General features: G+C 47.8%; 1 protein-coding gene across 1 annotated transcript; it reads left to right on the forward strand.

The window, feature by feature from the left end:
• Positions 1-138: 138 nt before the first annotated feature.
• SVOP (SV2 related protein) lies at positions 139-18,670 on the forward strand (the record flags this gene model as incomplete). Its single annotated transcript, XM_084272167.1, has 16 exons — positions 139-173; positions 3,319-3,479; positions 4,982-5,067; positions 6,187-6,285; positions 8,247-8,318; positions 8,531-8,655; positions 10,893-10,956; positions 12,107-12,232; positions 12,776-12,904; positions 13,491-13,564; positions 13,885-13,961; positions 15,000-15,107; positions 16,050-16,161; positions 17,212-17,293; positions 17,524-17,613; positions 18,197-18,670. The coding sequence occupies 16 exons, from the start codon at positions 139-141 to the stop codon at positions 18,401-18,403; spliced, it is 1,647 nt and encodes a 548-aa protein (XP_084128293.1). The 3' UTR covers positions 18,404-18,670.
• Positions 18,671-19,058: the final 388 nt, after the last annotated feature.

Below are 19,058 nucleotides of genomic sequence, written 5' to 3' on the forward strand. Positions count from 1 at the left end.
AGTGGAGCCGAGCCAAGCCGAGCCCATCCCATCCCTTCCCCTGCCGCCCGGTGCGGGGTACCGTCCGCCACCGGAGCTGTCCAGCCATCCCCGCCATGCGGGAGCGATGAGAGCAGCTCCTCCAGACGCAGCCCGGCAATGGAGGATGATTTATTCCAGCTGAGACAGCTGCCGTGAGTAGCACCGATAGGGAGCGGGGATGCGCAGGGCTTCTCCTCCACGGGCTGCGGGGGTATTGGGAATCGTTCCTGGGGATTTGGAAGGGAATCGTTCCTGGGAAGTGGCTTAGGCCCCGGGAAGCAGGCCATTTTCCTTGATTAGCTGCCTGGGTTCAGCATCCAAGGGGTGTGCAGGGAGCTGGTTGTTATATAAATTCACTCAGGTTTGTATTTTCCCATTAACTCGGTGGTGGTGGGAATAGGAGAGCTGGGATAAAGCCATGGAAGTGCCAAAAGATTTTACTGGAAAGACTGCTGCTGTGTCTGCAAGGTGGGTTGCATCTGTAAATAACGCTGTGCTAGGGAGGGCATCTTCCCCAGCTTCCTCCTTCATGCTGCAAACTGGTTGCAGAGCAGAAGCCTTTTTGGCTAAAGGTGTTTGCAGCCAGTGTCACCAGTGTCTGCCAGCTCTGTGCTGTGGGGGAACACACACTGCTGCACCCCTGAGGAACCCCGTGCTGCTGGGATGGGGTTGCTGGGTCCGTGCAAAGAGGGGATGAAAGCATTCCTGCCTTGTAACACCAGCATTCCCCTTCCTTCTGGGGGATGTTTCCTTTAAAAACAACAGTGTTTCTGCTAATGCCCTGCTATCAGGTGCTTTGAAACGGCCCCCTGTTTATAAACCATTGACTCTGCAAGGCAGGGAATGAATGCTGAAAGTTGGTTTTAAATATTAATGAGCCCGTGTCAGTGACAGAGCAGACTGTCCCGTGGCATTTCTAGTAAGCTGGGGATATGGACATGGACTCTGGCTATTCTAAATACTCAGTTTGGATGCATGCAGCTTGTCAGTGAACAGAATGAGATGGTTTAATTCAGCCCCTTGTCCCAGTCTTTGGTTTTTTTCATTTTTTAATGAAACACAGAAACCTGTTCTAAAGTACCTCCCCATGTAGGTGTAGTTGGACTACTCAGCACTGAGATCTTGCAAACAGATGCAGCTCTCTGCTGTGTCTCACCTGCAAAGAACTTTGCAAGGAGGGAACAGCAGATACCACTTTGTGGGGTTTTTCCTTCATGTCAAGTTGTTTCATAGGTTCCTAAGCAATAAACATTTGGGCTTTTATAATCTATGCTGAGGACTGTGGCCAGGCAGCTCTCTGCTCAGCTTGCCAGTCGCTGTCTTTGCATGGCATCCAGAACCCTCATCTCCCAAACAGTCAGTTCTGAAAGTCCACCTCCCCAACCATGACCAAGTAAGAAGCAGTGACACAGGGCGTTGGGCTCAGGCACTTTAAAGTCAGCAAGGTTTTTATTGGCACATCTGTTTTGCCAGTGAGGACACCAAACAGGTATCAGCACAGGTTGTAGGAGGGATTTTCAGTCCCATCCCAGGGAGCATGGACACACTGCGGTGTCCATACACTTGGGTGAGCTTTGCACCAGGCTTTGGGACACCTGAAGTAATAGTAATAATCCTACTTTAAATAAATGCAGATATAAAGGTGTGCTTCCAGCACAGCTAAACCAGGTGCTTGTAAAACTTTTGTAAATGAGATATCAATGGTACTTTCCTGTTAATTACCCTTTGTAACAAAGGAGTCATCTTGTGGCACACTGATGGTGCAGGTAAAGTGAAGGGGACTGGAGGAATCATTGATTAGGGTAGATCTGTTTCCTCACCTTTTGGTGTAGTAGGAAATGTAACTGATGGCAGAGGGATCTGTGTGGAGATGAGTGATGGGCAACACACAATCTGATAGGAATTCAGGTGAAGCTGTTTATTGGGTGAAATCCCACAGATTATAGACATTTGTTACTGTCAACATGGCAAGCTAAAAACCTGCTAATTGGTTACACACACTGTTCACACCAAGCTGATTAGTTAGTTAATGGGTTCTGATAAGCTGTTAGCTTACTTGTGATGTCTGGAAGTATCTGCACACCTGCTGTGTTGACCATTGACTATGGCTGGTTCATGACATGTTCCCTTACTCCCAAATCTCTTCCCACAGCTTCTTGGGTTAGGCCAGTCTGTACCCCTGGCTTCCAGATCGCTGTGTTTTGAGACTGTGATTACCAGAAACCTCTCAGCATGAGGAACTTCCCTGCCTCACAGGGATGTGAGGCTGCTGGCAGGGCCTGTGTGTGCTGTAGGGAGGGTCAGGCTGCTGGCAGGCCCACTGCCCTCCCTGACAGATCCCCTCTGCATACAGGAACCAAAATTAGTTGGTTAGAGTGATTTTGTGCAAGTTAGTGAAAAGTTGGGTCAGGTTTAGCAGAGTTGTGGCTCTGTGTCTTGTTCTCTCCTGGCCTTGCTGCAGAGATGAGATGAGATGCTGGTCTCTGAGCCAGTGCCAGAAGTGATACTCAATACCCACAGTTGTGAGCATGACACACATGTGACACTTGTCATCTCATGTGCCAGGCAGGCACATGCTTCAGTCCTGACTCCAACCTTGATTCACTTTCTCATTCTGTCCCACCTCTTTACCTAAGTGATTCCAAAAATGAACTGAGTACTGGGAATCAGAGAGTTTCTTAAAATACAGGTGTTGGATTAATTACATGATATTCAATACTTCTGATTAAGACAAGGGAGGGAAGGAATCAGCTCTGTGGTCACGGACTCATCTCTGTAATGGAAAAACCCCAGTCCATTCACTGAATTCTCTCATGAATCCTGCTTCACTAATTAATGGGGAAAAATCTGGCAAACTTCAGGACTTTCACTTCTCTTAGACACAAATGGTTCTTATGACATCAACGTGGAAAATTGAATTTGGGGTCTTCCTGTGAGGCCAGAGCATTTGAAATTCAGTGATGCCTGTGCACACAAAACATGGCTATCATTAAATACAGATCATTTAATCAGATTTCTACAACCTGTATGCTTTTATAACTCTGTATGTTAGCACAATAACATCCTCTTTGTGCAGGAATGATGAGTGTATCACATCACAAGGTACCTCAGCAGTAACAACCAAGGGGATACTGTCTCTAAAAGCATACAAATTAATGTCACAGCCTTCCCTCTGAGTGTGGAGACAGGAGAGTGGGGAGGAACTTGGCTGCTGGTTGACCAAATGGGGCTTGGAGCCTAACCAGAGACACCTCTGCCCTTGAGAAGACCCACTGATCCCTGTCCCTGTGTTCCTAGGGTGGTGAAGTTTCGCCGCACGGGAGAAAGCTCAAGGTCAGATGAGGATGTCATTTCAGGAGAACACGAAATCCAGATTGAGGGTGTTCGGACAGAGCTGGAGCCTATTGAGCTAGAGGATGGAGCTGCAGTGCCAAAAGAATTTGCCAACCCAACTGATGGTGAGTAGGTTTCTTTTTCTGTGTGGCCTCTTCGTTTCAGTCACGATGCAGCCAGGCTGAATGCATCAGGTGTAGAGAAGGTGAAGATTCCCAAATAAAAGAAGGAAACAATAACACAGGCAAGTTATTTTACAGCTGAAAATCATGATTTAGTTACCTTGTTCTCTGAGGGATGCTCTGTGGTTTTATGTTACTGGCAATAGGACCTTTTAAGGAGTTGTGTATCCAAGTCGAACAGGAGGCTTGACTTGGTTTCCTTTAGAACTGATCAGTGCTCCTGCTGGAGCAGTTACACTTGGCTCACCTGCAAGGAAGCCCCTGCAGTGTTCCTCTCTCCTGCTTGCCCAGAGGACAAGAGGGACAGAATGCCAGGCTCTGCTCTCTGCCCCACAGAGAAGTGCTGGCTGCCCTGAAGGCAGCACTGGTGCAGCAGGTATGAGAAGCATTGGGTTTGTCTTAGCATGTAAAATGTTGTGGGATGGCTGTTTCCCAGGGACTTATTTATTAACATACTGATGCAATAGGAAGCCAGAATACTGTGGAGGGAGCTGGGTGAGTTCCTCAGAAGGCTCAGAGCAGCTGTGCCAGCCTGCAGAGATATATATATATATATATGTACACCTTCAGTTGGCACGTTGCCCAAAAAAGTGTGTGATGCACCAGCCCAGTACGCTGACCTTGAGTGCTGTCACACCAAGTGCCTGGGTTGAAGTCACAAACAGAGGTCTTACAGCATCTCTGCTTCATTTTAGCAGTTAGATTTTCTGTGATTTCCTTTTATTTTGTGGTTTTTGCCTTTTGCTTTGGGAGGATGTTGAACCCCTAGCTAGATAAAACTCTTCCATGGCAAATGTACTTTTCAAACTGCTGGAAGTGTTAAAACTTTGAGGCTTAAATCAGTATTATCAATATCAAAGTGCATTTTTTGTTGCTTTTTTCATTTTCCACTGGAGGAACTCAGGGGTGTGAGATATTGAGAGAGAACAAATTAACGAGGTTGTGACAACGTGGGGGAAACAACAACCACCAGCATTCTTAACAAACATATGGTTTAAGATATGCATGAGTTGGGCAAATTCTTCATTCAAAATGCAGTTTGACTCTCCAGGCAATAGAATATTCCTCTGCAGTTTCCATAGTGTTGCTGTGTGCTGTGGAACAGCTCACACCCTCCTCACCAGAGGAAGCTGCAAGTCGCCTGGTGGAGTCACTCCCAGGAGTAACAGGCTGAACGTGTGCTGGAGTCACTGGTGCAGTGCTGGTTTCCTTCTACAGGAGTAAAATATGCTAGGAATATTTAGAATATTTAGAATGATTTAGGCTTTAGCCCAGTTCCTGAAGAATATGGACTTTCCCAAGTAGGAAATGTATACAAGCCATGTAGCTCTCTGTTACTTAGTTTAGATCTTGGTGGATCACCCAGCTAATAAGTGGTTGCACTCACAGAATGCCTCTCACTGGGAAAGGAACACACTTCTGCACTAGAATCCTTTTCTTTCCAGATACTTTCATGGTGGAAGATGCGGTGGAAGCCATTGGATTTGGGAAGTTCCAGTGGAAGCTCTCTGTTATTACTGGATTAGCATGGGCAAGTAACTCTGTGTCGAGGTCAATTGCATGGTCATCAGTTGGAGAATCTCAGGGATTTCAAATAATGTTACTGTTCTCAGCTGGACAAAATGTCTCCAAACAGATAACTGTGCCAGAAAGAAGGGGTTTTACATGGAATTCTAAACTGGCAGCTGGACTCAGACATGTCTATGTGAGGGTGCTGAGTCACTGATTGATCTCTCTGTCTCCAAAGTTCCTCTAAATCAGGGTTTGAAAAATAAATTTCAATTCTCTATTCCAAATGCTTGTTTCAAATGGGAAGGGTACTGGGCTTTTCCTGCAGAATCACAAGGTTGGAAAAGACTTTAAGATCATCGAGTCCAACTGTTCCTGTCCTCTACTAGGAGCAGATCCTGGTTTTCCTGCAGGGATTTTACCACATTCATCCCCTTAGCTACAATCTCCGTTGTCCATATTAGTCACTCCTATTGTCATCTCTGTTTCAGGTGAACAGCAACCCAGTACTTGTAGTTTTAACCCTGATACCAAGAACAGAAAGTCTGGGTTTGTTTTCACTTCTCTGCTGTTTCCAGAGCACTTTGTTACATCTACTGGGGTGTATTGTAGGGAACCTGTATGTACTGACTGTCATCTACTGTCATCTACGGCTGTGGATTAGAGCCTAAGGCAGTAGTGGAATTCAATCTACAGGTGATACATTGATACATTTGATACAAAATCGTGTATAAGGGGGGAAAGGGAGTAAGTTATAAGGCAGCAGCCAGTTTTGAGTGAGTCTGTGTGTAAAGGAGTTTAAAGCTCATCCTGTAATATGCAGTATGGAAGTGAATGAGCCTGGATCGCTGACCAGACAAGCCTCCTCAAAACCACCCAGCCTAACGTGATTTGGCTCTTTGAATCCTCTCTGCCAGTGTTACAAACATTATGACAACTAGAAATCAGTTCCAGAGTGTACCTGTTGCTTTTCTTTTCCCTACACTGTGTAAATCCCTTGTACCCTGCAAGTGTAACTGCTCCGTTTCACCCACGGAGCGGGACTGGCACAAGGTTGATTTCATGCAGGTATATTACTGACTGCTCTGTCAATCTAATTTTCAAGGAGTTACTGATTTTTGTTTCTTCTTTACCTTTCTAGATGGCAGATGCTATGGAAATGATGATTTTAAGTATCCTAGCTCCTCAGCTTCATTGTGAGTGGCGATTACCAAGCTGGCAGGTTGCATTGCTCACATCGGTAGGAAAAATAACTGACAGCTCCTCTGTTCTGTAAGGTTTTTCCACTTGTTGTTATCCAGACTTTATGCTTCAGATCCCAGAGTTGAATCTCTTCAAGGCCTTTGCAGATTGCCTGTGGCTTGGAAGAATATAGGAGTCATTTTTTTAAATGCCAGAGCTTGAAGAAGTGAAGCTGGATGAGGCCTGAGGAAGTTTTGCAAGTTTCTGGTTCAAAGGTTCATGGAATTTCCAGGAAAATTAATGAATTGACTCAGACTTGTCCTAAAATCCAAACCATATTTGAAAACAAGGATTCTGACTCTCTCTCTCACCACATTTAAGCTCTCTTGTACGTAGACAGACCAGGAGCTGTGTGAGAGAGCAAGAGATTGCTTTTTGAGATGGCTCTTCAGTGATCTTTGCAAGCAGCACTCTTACAATGCCACCTCTAAGGACACTGCTGGAAACATGCAAAGCATTTAGGGATAAGAAAATGAGTTTTGGGACCCTTCTCTCAGCATATGCCACTGCTGCAATGCAATTTAACTCCTGTCTCTTTTTACCTTTAGCTTTTGATGCCATTTGTCCTGTTGTGTAGATTGGTCAAAATGCTGAGTAGATTTAAAGGGGTTAAGATCATGTCCTGTCCTGTACCTGAAGGCAGCTAGCCCACCTGAAGGAGGGTCTTGTTCCTTCTTTCAGCTCAGCACAGTTTGATTCTTGGTGAGGACAGCCAGGAGGAGAAGGGCTCAGTGGACATGAGACAAACAGCTTCTTACCCCTCTTATTACTTGAGTGGCACATTCTCAGACAAAGATGTGCTGATGGAGGAAACATGCTTGGGTTTGGCATCACCTTCATTGAGCAGGATTTCATTTCTCTCTCCATTCACAAAATAAACTATACTTTTTGGTGCCACCTCTGAAAAGGGTATGATATCTTTTTCTTGACACCCAAGTCTTTTTTTTTTCCCAGACTTTTCTAAAGATGTAACTTTATCTCTGCTCAAATGTGAGACAACCTACTGAGAACAGAGGTGAGCTGGCTGAGGGGCACTGTGCAGCACTGGGCTCCTAGAAGAGCTCTGACTTGCAGGTCTCTGGCAGCTCTGATCAGCTTTTATTCATGAACATGCTCACTGGAACTGGGGACCTCAGCATCTCCCAGGGCTGGACTCACAGTGTGGGTAATGCCACATTCCAGTGTCCAACTGGTTTGTCACTGGAGGGACCTCGTAATGGCAAAGCTGGTTCCAGGGCTGCCTGGTTGCTTCCCCTCTCCAGGACACTTGCTCCTCTCTCCTGTCCCCTCAGGAATGTTAATGGAACTCTCAGTGGGGCCCTGCTGGGGAGCAGATGAAAGATGATTTTGTGGGTTATGAAAACCTTTTTCAGCATTATAAAAACCAACCCAGAAACAAGACACAGCCACTTCCATTTAGTGGCAAACTGGGCTCTCCAGTCATCTCTCATCATTTCTTTTCTAACATTTATCAAAAGCTCAGCACTCTTCAGCTCTGGTCTAATCCAGTAGTTCCCAGCTTAGCAGGTAAGGGAAGGGTGAGGTGAGGAAGGTAGCCTGGCAGAGATTCAGTTCATGTATGTTGTGTTTAGGTTCCTGACCTCAACAAAAGCAAGGAAGGTACTGGAAATGAGCTCACTGCTGGAAAAAGCTGAGGGACCTCAGCTTGAACAGTCTCCTGACACTCAACCCTGTTCCTGGTGGTAGTAAACTCCCTTTCAAGTCAAAGGAAGTGAACTTAATGACTTTTGCAAAATCCCCCTGTACAAATAGTCATCTCCAGTAGTCTCTGCTGCAAAGAACTCTACCCAGAGCACCTGGCCATCTTTGCTCTGTTATTACAGATGAAATTCTCTAGTTTCACTGCAGAATTGTGTTGTCTTTGCTGTCATATGTTACTTTGCTTAAATGTTACTTTGTCTCATTAAGGGTAAGACTTTTTTTTCTGGTGTTTCACAGGTGGTGTTTGTGGGAATGATGTCCAGCTCCACCCTCTGGGGAAACATTTCAGACCAGTATGGGAGAAAAACAGTAAGTCCTCAGCTCCTACTGAAATATACTCTGGTATTTCTACAGTGGGGAGGTTTCAGTGCATGAGGCTCACCAATGTCATAGCCCACGTGTGTGAAGCAGAATTAAACAGAGCCAGAATTGAGGTAAAAGGAGCTTGAAGCTCTAATTTACTCTTTGTTAATTGGTGTTAGAGCAGAGACTTTTGTTTCCCTTGTGCTTGTTAAATACAGGGCCTGAAGATCAGCGTGTTGTGGACTCTCTACTATGGGATCCTCAGTGGGTTTGCACCAGTGTACAGCTGGATCTTGGTGCTGAGGGGCCTGGTGGGCTTTGGGATTGGAGGAGTGCCTCAGTCGTAAGTAAATATGCGCAGGTCCAACCTTCCTCTTGTCTGTTTATATTCTGAAATGCTCCTGTCAGACTGCAGACAGGCCTCTCTCTTCAGTTGTCCCATTGTCTGCACGTGTCTTGGAGCTAACCTGTAAGACTCTGAGCACCTGAGTTGGAATTCCAGACCTGGAGCACTGGGGAACTCCTGATGCTCAGACACATTGCCAATGGGAAAGCAGGGTCAGGGTATTTCTCTCTCACTGTGTTGTTCCATTCACTGAAGAGGAAGACCTCTAAATTTGCCATCTGGAGTAAATAACTCTGCTCTAGGCTTTTAATTATAAATGTAGAGGGAAGAGTACAGCCCTTCTCTCTCTCTGTTGTCTTTTATCCCCATTAATAATTGATGTTTTGCCCCATGGAGGTGCTATTTTGGAGTAATCAGAGTGTAACTTTGATGGCTCACATGCTTCTTCTCCAGGCAAGTCAATATCCTGTCTCTTCTATTGCCATTCCCAGATAAAAGATTCAGAGCTGAGATGGAACATGGCAGTATTATTAATTTCCTTGTACTGCTCTCCTGCCTGCCTTGAGAAGCTGCACCTAAGTGTAACGTGTGTGTAAAATAGGAGAGGCCTTATCCTGCTGTGTGTGGACCAACAGTGAGGCAGCTTCAGCTGAGCACAACTGGGATGAGGCAGGAGAACCCCAAAGCATCAGAGTTCATCATGCCTTGTGCTCAAACACACATCAGTGATCCCCACAGGAGCAGCCACAGCTCAGCCAGAGCAGTTTCACAGAGGGATGGGTACTGTGCAAGGGCTGCAGGGCTTCATGAGAGACAAAGAAGGGCCAGACACAGGACTCAGAGTGGGTGCCATCACTGCTGAGTCAGGAATCTGTGTGTGTGGAGGAGAAGTAGCTCCTTTCTTACTAACTTTGGGTCAGAGTGGCTGAACTCCACTGGAATGACATGAGTATCTTTCTAGTTGTGGTGGTGTATTCTGTAGTGGGCATGGGAGAGGTATTTTTAAGAAAGGGGCTATTAAAAAGGAAGCACCCAGCAGTAATAAATGAACTGCCTAGGTCAGATATCCCTCTGTCTGTGTAGGAGCTGCTCCAGAGAAGCTGTGCCCCCCCAGGATTGTCTGCAAGATATTGTTTAACACTTGAATGTGCCCCTTCATTCAGAGTGCCAACACCCAGACTCACAGAAATACGGTGTCTTCTCTTCAGAAAGCTGTTCTGCACAGCATTAACCAGCTCCTGATTTCTGCTGTGATGTGCAGGGGGTGCTCTGCATCTCCTGTCCTGTGATTGTGCTCCCTCCTCCTCTTAATTACTGATTTAATAGAATACTGTGTGAGACACTGAGTTGAATGAGTTGGGTTCTGGGAACCTACTTGGAGATCAATCCACTGGTTGTCAAGCTGTTAGGAGTTTTGTCACAGGCATCAAAGAAAGCCTGAGGAGTTCAGAAGCAGAAGCAGGGCTAGTCAACAGGATGCAGAGTAGCAGCAAGGAACAACAAGGGTTGTTTGAGAACAACCAGAGGGTTTGAAGAACAGGAGAGAGCCTTGTGTGGGTGCTGGCCCTTGCATGCATCCTCAGGAAGTACTCACAGAGGAGCTGTACCATTACTCTGGCACAGTCATGAAACAAAGACTCTTGCAGAGTTAGATATTCTTTAATAAAAGAATGCAAATTGTTTCCTGCCAGTAACAGAAGCAGCCCTTGAAAGCATCCACCTCTTGGAGAACTGGAACCTGGCAGAGTAGACTGATGGGGAATTCTCTGAAGAAATACTTCACCCAGCAGCAGAGTCTGTGTGTGGTGAATGCTGACAGCCCCACACCATGAGTAGTAACAGGCATAACTCCTGTCCCAGCCCAGAGCAGGCTGTGAAAACATACACTAGGAAATGCTACATGCAGCAAACAACTACAGGGTTACAGTCACCCTGAGAGAGCAAATTCCATCCTCCACTGCAATGAGGGACTAGAGGGGGGTGGTTCTGATGCAGAAGGGGTGTTGGAACTGCTGTGCACAGCCCTGCTGACTCTGGGGGCTGGGAAGGGCAGCTGGAACCAGTGTCCAGCCCTGCTGACTCTGAGGGCTGGGAAGGGTTTTGTGTTACTCCTGTGGGTTTGGCAGTCTTCCTAAGAGGCAGAGGAGCTGTTTGACCCACTCTCACTGTGGTAATGTGGTGTTTTCCTCTCAGTGTGCTAACAGGATGTGTTTCTCCATGTTCACTCTTCACAGGGTAACTTTATATGCTGAGTTCCTCCCAATGAAAGCCAGAGCAAAATGCATTTTGCTAATAGAGGTGAGCAGAGCCACTGTGCAGACTGTTGGTGACACCCATCAGTCTGACTGACCAGGGATCTCCCACATAGCTGCAGTCAGATCCCCATTGTCCAAGTCAGTGTGGAGCTGAGCTTACCCCATGCAGCAGTGTGAGCTCAGGTCCCAAAGCAGCACAAGCCATTCATGTAACACTCCACTTTTAGCTGAATCTTCCTATTTTCCAGATGAACTTGCACCCAGTGCTGTGTGAGTGATTGCTGTGAGCACAAGGGTGTCACCATTTGGGTGTCACCTCGTTTCTTCATGGTGTTAATCCACAACTCAGTCATGGGAGTCATGGGTAGTGGAGAACTGACTGTTTGGTAAATGTGGGGCTAAATTCAGCTCCCCACAATCAATCCAAAAGTATCAAAGTCACCAAGAGCAGAATTTCACCCTGTAAATGCTGTACAGCAGGATTCACAGCCCTTTAGTGGGTGTTTGAAGGATCAGAGAGCTGTTGACTGCATCAGTCAGTTGGGAAGGAGCATCCTTGTGGAACAGCTCACTGAATTGAGTGAGAGAGCTTCTCCTTGCAAAACCAGCCCTCTGAGATAACTGCTGGTTAGTCCTGCTGGTTGATCTTGTGCAGAGAGAGTTCAGTGGGGGAATTGCTCCTCCCTGTCACTTCTGTTCTACTGCAGTTCAGCTGCATCTGGGCAACCCTGGGTTAGAAAGATCTTCTGAGCATAAAATAATGAGCTAAATGGATTTGTGATCTACAGGAGAATAATCCTGCCTGGGGAGGCTGTGTGGGAGGATGCTGGGTCCATTGTTTGCTGGGAAGGTATCAATCCCTTCTCATCCACTGGCCAAACCCCGTGGCTCTGGTAGCCTGGACACATGAATAGTCATTTTGCTTAAGAAACTTGGACACATTGATGGTCATTTTGCTTATGAAGCACCATGCCAGGAGTGTGGTGCCTGGGAGAAGCTGCCTGCAGTTAAACATCCCTGTCTGGAGAAAGCCAGTGCTCAGCTCTGAGCTGAACATTCCACCTTCCTCCACGTTTGCTGCACATCGGAAATGCCTCTGGCGTTCCCCTCCCCAGCTGTCCCTAGAGAGCAGAGAAGGAGGCCTGGAGAGCTCCTCTGTTCTCACTTGTGACTCTTCCTGTTCCCTCTGGCAGGTCTTTTGGGCCATTGGGACGGTGTTTGAAGTCCTCCTGGCAGTGCTGGTGATGCCCACTCTGGGCTGGCGGTGGCTCCTCATCCTTTCTGCCCTCCCGCTCCTGCTCTTCGCTGTCCTGTGTTTTGTAGGTATTCTTTCAAAGAGGAAAAGCATGTTCCACCTCTCTGAGGGAAATCATGCCAGTTTTGGGCTCTCTGTTGAAGTCTTCTTTGGGGCATCTGAAATAATGACCATTGTTTCAGCAGGGTGGTGGTAAAAACAGCCCAGTGAGAGCTGTGTTTATATAGAGCTGTGACTCTAATTGCTGGAGGACAAGGGTGAGCTGGAATTTTGGGAAACCAAACCAGGCTGGGAAATCTCTCCAATCTAATGGCTTTATTTCCATTAAAGAACCTGCAAAAACACTTACAGTTTCTCAAGGATAAACCCAGGGTGACAGAGGGGGAAGGTTTCAGGCTGGAGTTGTGGTGACACTGGGGTTTTTCAGTTAAATTAGTCTTAAGGCCTGATTTTTGGCAGATGCTCCTCTGAGTTGTTCCAAGATTGGTTCTGTAATCCTTACCCCAGCAGTGTGCTGGGGTCGCTGAGCTGCCCCACTGTGCCCCCCCAGTCTGTCCAGTGCCCCGCTTTGCTGTAACACTGCCTGTGATCTGCTCTGCTCCCACAGTGGCTGCCCGAAAGCGCCAGGTACGATGTGTTATCTGGGAACCAGGAGAAAGCGATCGCCACCCTGAGGCGGATCGCGACAGACAACGGGGCTCCCATGCCCCTGGGCAAGTTGATTATCTCCAGACAGGTATGTCCAGGGAACAGCCGCAGCAGTAACCTGGGGTACAGTGCTGCAGCCACCTCTGTCTTTATAAGCAACTAATCAAAGGTCAGTTTAATGTCTCCCCCAGGAATACAAATGAGAGGAGATGGTATGTATTCACAGCCAGGGAGAGTTAGCTCCTTGTTTGTGTTTACATGAACATCCTGAATGTGAGAAGGGCCTTGACAGTGGGCATTAATGTTAATTAACCTCATCTTAACCACTTGAATGAGTGCAGGCTGGGGGTGACCTGCTGGAGAGGAGCTCTTTGGAGAAGGGGATGGGGGTGCTGGTGGGTGACAGGGTGGCTGTGAGCCAGCAGTGTGCCCTGGGGGCTGAGAGAGACAATGGGATCCTGGGGGCATCAGGAGGAGTGTGGGCAGCAGGTGACAGGAGGGGATCCTCCCCCTCTGCTCTGCCCTGCTCAGGCCCCACCTGGAGTGTTGTGTCCAGTGCTGGGCTCCCTGGGATCAAACAGTACTGGGTGCTGCATTATCCTTCCCCCCTGCACACCCTCCAGGCCAGGACCAGTGAGTGTCCTGATCATCTGATTCCTGCTTCTTTCCAACAGGAAGACCGAGGGAAGATGAGGGACCTTTTTACCCCCCATTTCCGATGGACCACACTGTTACTCTGGTTTATATGGTAAGAGGAAATAGCACTGGTTCTGTGCCAGCAGAATGCTAAATGGGTTTTAATGGGGGTGTTTTACAGTGTCACTAAAATGCAGCAACTTCCTCCTCAAAAAACCCCCCCAAACCCCAACCTGTATTGATCTGTAATTTATTAAACCACCAATCGCTGGTGTTCTCAGTCTAATTGCCCTTTCATTTGCTAATGCTGATAGGAAATAGCCTTGAGTAGGTAGCACTTAGCAGAGCTCCTCACACACTGGGTTCAGTTTTGATTCACACTGTTTACTACAGGTCTGGCTGAGGCTTCCTCTCTTCTTTTCTTCCTTGCAGGTTTTCCAATGCTTTTTCATATTATGGGTTAGTTTTATTAACTACAGAGTTCTTCCAAGCAGGAGATGTCTGCAGCAGTGAGTACTGGTCCATCTCTTTTTAATTCTCCTCATTAAGTGGTGGAATATCTTTCATTACATCACCTTCTGCTGGTAGTTTGGAAGTGCCTGTGCCTGCCAGCCTGAATTTTAAGGCATCCACTGATGGGGTTACTTATTTAAACACTTCTCATAGACTATTCCTCATTCCCTGCACAATGCAGAGAGGTCCCATGGTGTCTCTGAGCCCAAAATGTAAACCAGCAGGACAACCTTCAAGGGGAGACCTGTTAGCAAAACCCTCCCTCCTTCCTGAGAAAAAAGTGATTGAGTAAATGTGAGTTTCCAGATCTGACAGGACTAATTAGTTATGAGACAGAGAGGTGGAGCTCCCAGGTTCTCAGGGAGAATGCTGGGAAACCATCACCCCTTTTTTATCTTCAGGTTTCTGTTTTAAATAAGTCTTTTGATTGCATTAAGAAAAGGCTTGAAAAGTTTGGTACCCCAGGGGAGGCCTGATTGCATCCAGAACACTTTCTAATTAGTGAAAGCTGCCTTATAGTCAGAAAATTACAGGGAGGGGATGGGTGCTGTTGGAAGAAGACACAGATCCCAGGCTTGTACAATAGTGCCTAAGCTGTCTGAGAGGTCTGGCTCTGATTAGCCTCCACGAAGGAGCATGCATCCTCTAGAAATACTGCTTTTTACAAAGGCATAGGATTCTTCAGGCTTCTCAAAGTGTAGATGAAGTGTTAATATGCAAGGAGAAACTGCATTAGCAATGTTAATTCTGCCCTGGACTGAACATAACTAAGCCTTTGTAGCTGATAAGCAGGTGTAAGTTTTCCCTCTGCTAGTGATGGTTGCAGGGCTAAGACATCCTGCCACAGATAGGATTATAAACTGGTCAGTCCTGGGTGTGTCTTTGAGGTAGGACACACCTGCTGTGCAGCAGGGTCTTTTCAGCACAGCCCTTCAATCAGTTTCAGGGGTAAGAGTGGTAAAGGCAGAGCAGGGCAAAGGCAGGGAAGGGATTACTTAAGATCTGTTCATGTTTATTTTCTTTTTCCTCCCCAGTATCCAGCAGAAGGAAAGAAGTTAAAGCAAAGTGCAGCCTGACCTGTGAGTACCTGACAGAGGAAGATTACACTGATCTGCTCTGGACAACCCTGTCAGAATTCCCTGGTAAGTGGCAATAGGCAGGTTGGTGTGGTTGAAACAGGCTCTGGTGCAGCAGCAGAGTGGCTCTTCCATCTGCCCTCCTGCCAGGCATTTCCCACAGCTCTGGAGCTCCTTGCTTGGATGATGGGATGTATGTGGTACACACAGTCACTGTAGCTCTCTTCACTGCCCAAGTGATCTCCACAGAGAAAATCACTAGTAATCACTTTGGGAAGCTATTAGGGCCCATCTGACTGTGGATTCTATCCAGGCAATGTATTAGCCATGCAGAGGAAGGGGAACAATTAAATCAAAGGGGCAGAAGCACTTGAACTTTTATCCATAAATGACTTTCCAGAACTATTTTAAAAGGCTGGTGGGTAGTGAATTAGTGGAGAACTTGCTCCCTGAAGCTCTGTGCCCAGCCTCAGTCATGATTTTCAGTCATCTCCAGAGAATGTCAGGGAACAGTCAGATGTAGGAGAAGCAAGGTAGTTTGTGTTTAATAGCCCTTGTTGCTTCAGATGCAGGAGATGAGCTCTCAGGGTTAATCTGTTTGAGATAATAGCATGAGGCAGTGGTCAGGTTGTTCTGTTCTAGGTGATAGTTTCAGGGACAGATGCTGAAAGAGAAGGAATTGGATGGTGAAAGGTTGTAGGTCTGTGCCTGATCCATATGGATAGTCACTACCCCATGGGAGGACGGTCCTGCAGGTCAGCCTGGAGAAGAGAAGGCTGTGGGGGGACCTCATTGCAGCCTCCCAGTCCCTGAAGGGAGCAGAGGAACAGGAGGGGAATCAGCTTGTTAAAGGGCAGAGACTGGCAGGACAATGCCCCTGCCAGAAAGGTACTTGAGAGAGGGAGACCACCATTCCCAATCCAAATGAACCAGCCTGTGTTAAAGCCTCCTGCTGCTGCAGCCTCCACTGGGGGGAACGGAGCAGAGCTGAACTTGTCTCCTCCTCAGGTGTGCTGGTGACACTGTGGATTATTGATCGGATAGGCCGCAAGAAAACCATGGCCCTGTCCTTTTTTGTCTTCTCACTGTGCAGCCTTCTGCTGTTTCTCTGCGTTGGAAGGTAAGGAAAACACTGTGGACAGCTGCTATGGCTGGTTCATCCATGTTCAGTCTTGATTAGGGCAGAAAACTGGGAGTGGTGGTTTGAAAAGCCATGAGAGGGTTGTGCTCAGTTGGGAATAAAAATCAGGGTGGTGTGAGGGTCTGTCAGCAGAGTCTGGAGGAGAATGGAAGGAGGCAGGAGAGGAGAAGTCCTTCACTACAGTCCTGAGGACAGAGCAGTCCAAGGGAGAACACAGGAGCTTGTGTCTGAGCAGGAGGTGATTGTTGGACAGTTCTAAAATCAGATCTGATGTGGCGAGCCTGGGGAGCTGGTATGTGTCCTGTTCTGTGCTGCTCATGGCCTGTTTCCCCAGCCCAGCTGTGCCAGGGCAGCCCAGCCCCTGCCCCCCGTGCAGCTGCCCCAGTTACGGGCTCTCTGTGGTGCAGGTGCCACCCCACACTGCCACGAGGAGCAGTAGACACAGCCTGGCACAGCCTCAGGTCCTACAGCAGGGCTGGTGGAGCTTGATGCTGTGCAGGTTCAGGGGACCCAACTCCCAAAAGAACTTGGGGCTGAGCAAGGAACTGACCCATCAGCCAGCAGAGAGCTCCCTCACTTTGCTCTCTGAATTTAGACCCTTCCAGGGACCCTACAAAACCTCATAGTACAGAACCCTGGCAGTAAGGAACCTTATGAAGCTGCAAATACCCAGGTGGTGTGTAGGGCTGTGTCTTTCAGCTGGGGAAGCTGCACCCCTGTCTCCTTCTCATCTGTGCCAGCACCATTCATAACAGGGTGTATATTCTTCTTACTCAGATCAAGCTCAGTTATCCACTGCTTCTCCCAGTTACAGCTGTCAGATAGAAAAACACACTCAAAAACTGATGTGATGGTGGGAATGCAGGTTGGTTGGCATCACTGTTTTATTAAAGGTCCAGAAAAACTACAAAATTTAAAAAGAGAGAAATCCTTCTGATGAATTAACATTTTTATTGCACTTGCCTCCAAGTTGAATGAACGTTGTGTACAGAACCATCCCCAACACTGCTCTCCTCTTTGTTCCCACAGAAATGTTCTTACTGTGCTGCTCTTCATTGCAAGAGCTTTTATTTCAGGAGGATTTCAGGCTGCTTATGTTTACACTCCTGAGGTAAGGAGGTTGGTTTTGTCATGAGACTCTTTAAGGGAGTGAGAACGTGGTGGGAAAGTCATTTTTATGACCTTTCCACAACGGACCTTACCCCAGATGAGAGTTGATGATCTCATTGTCATTGCCCAGCAGAACTTGCTGTAGTGCCACTTATTAATTTGCACTGATTTAGGAGACTGGAGGGAAGAGAACTTCCCAGTAGCATTGATGGGCTGCTGCTCTGTTCACAGGTCTATCCGACGGCCACGCGTGCTTTGGGCCTGGGAACATGCAGTGGGATGGCTCGAGTGGGAGCCCTCATCACCCCCTTCATTGCACAGGTAAAACCCCTCCTCCTGAGACTGGAGGCACAGGGAGGTGATGGAGAACCTGCTCTGGGGGCTAAACCAGGGGCAGTCTGTGCACCAGGTGCTGAGGGAGGGGTGTTGGTGGCTGTGCCTTGCCCAGAGTCCAGGCTCCTCTCTGAGTCCACCTCCAGAGCTCCCCATGCTGGGGGATCACAGAATCACACGGGTGGAAAAGGCCTTTGCAGATTATGAAGTCTGACCATTCCCATCCTAAACTAAACCATATCCATAAACAACTGGGAAGCAGGCTGCTGGGTAGGAGCAAGGGCACCTCTACCTGGGGGTGGGATCTGAGGGAGGCAGGGAGTGTCTCTGCATGGCATGGGGCAACCTTTCTCTTGAGATCCCAGGCTGAGCTCCTGGAGGATACAAACCTTGTGGGCAAGAGCTGGGCAGGGAGGTTGTGAGAGCCAGGCTCTGCAGGGACAGGACTCTGAAGCAGTGGTGGTTTTTCCACTCCTGTACTTACCACGTGTGCTGCTACACCAGCACCAGTACTGCTGCCTGTGACAGGCCCAGGGATCCCAGTTCCTGTTTTCTGCCTCTCCTCCTGCAGGTGATGTTGGAATCTTCAGTCTATTTAACTCTGGTGGTTTACAGTGGGTGTTGCCTTCTGGCTGCTGTGGCTTCCTGCTTCTTGCCCATCGAGACCAAAGGCCGCGGCTTACAGGAGTCCAGCCACCGCGAATGGGGACAGGAGATGGTTGGGAGAGGATCTCACTCCCCAGGGGTCACCAGGTCAAACTCTGGCTCGCAGGAATGATGGGACACAGAAAACCCACTGCAAGATCTTTCACACACAAGAACCCAGAACAACCCTGAAGCATAGCAAGCTGACCATACCGTCACTGCCAGCGCCACGGGTCGAACCGCAGGACCCTTTGGGTTGACCCCAAGCAACTTGTGTCTCTGCTGCTCTTCGCTCACACTCATCCAACCTCCACTTCTGTGTTGAGAGGCGTTTGATCCAGATGTCACTTGAAGTTTAGCAGGAAGGGGGTTTTTCTTAAGTCTGTTGTGCTTGCATGGTCAGCTACTCAGCTTCAAACGTCCCGTGTCAGGCAAATAGCTAACTGAATGCACCTTGGTATAAGCTGTAATTCAAATAATGTACTCTTGATGCCTAAAAACAAAAGGTCAGTATTTATTGTGTACCTGGCATAGCACACAGTGGATTCCATACACTACAGAATAGATTTTATGAGTTAGATGCCTGCCTTGCACTTTTTAACCACCACCAACACCACCACAACGTGGCAACGGTGAACCAGCCCCTGCTTTTGGGTTCCCTTGCCCACAGGCTCTGATCCCTGAGGATTAGTGGGCACTGATTGCTTGGGAACTGCTTTCTGAATGCTTCTCCCACCCAAGGCAGGTGGCTTGAGCACCTGAGGAGCTGAGTTTGTTGCAGAAATGGG

Source organism: Gallinula chloropus (assembly GCF_964237585.1).
Source record: "Gallinula chloropus genome assembly, chromosome: 17".
Lineage (NCBI taxonomy): Eukaryota > Metazoa > Chordata > Aves > Gruiformes > Rallidae > Gallinula > Gallinula chloropus.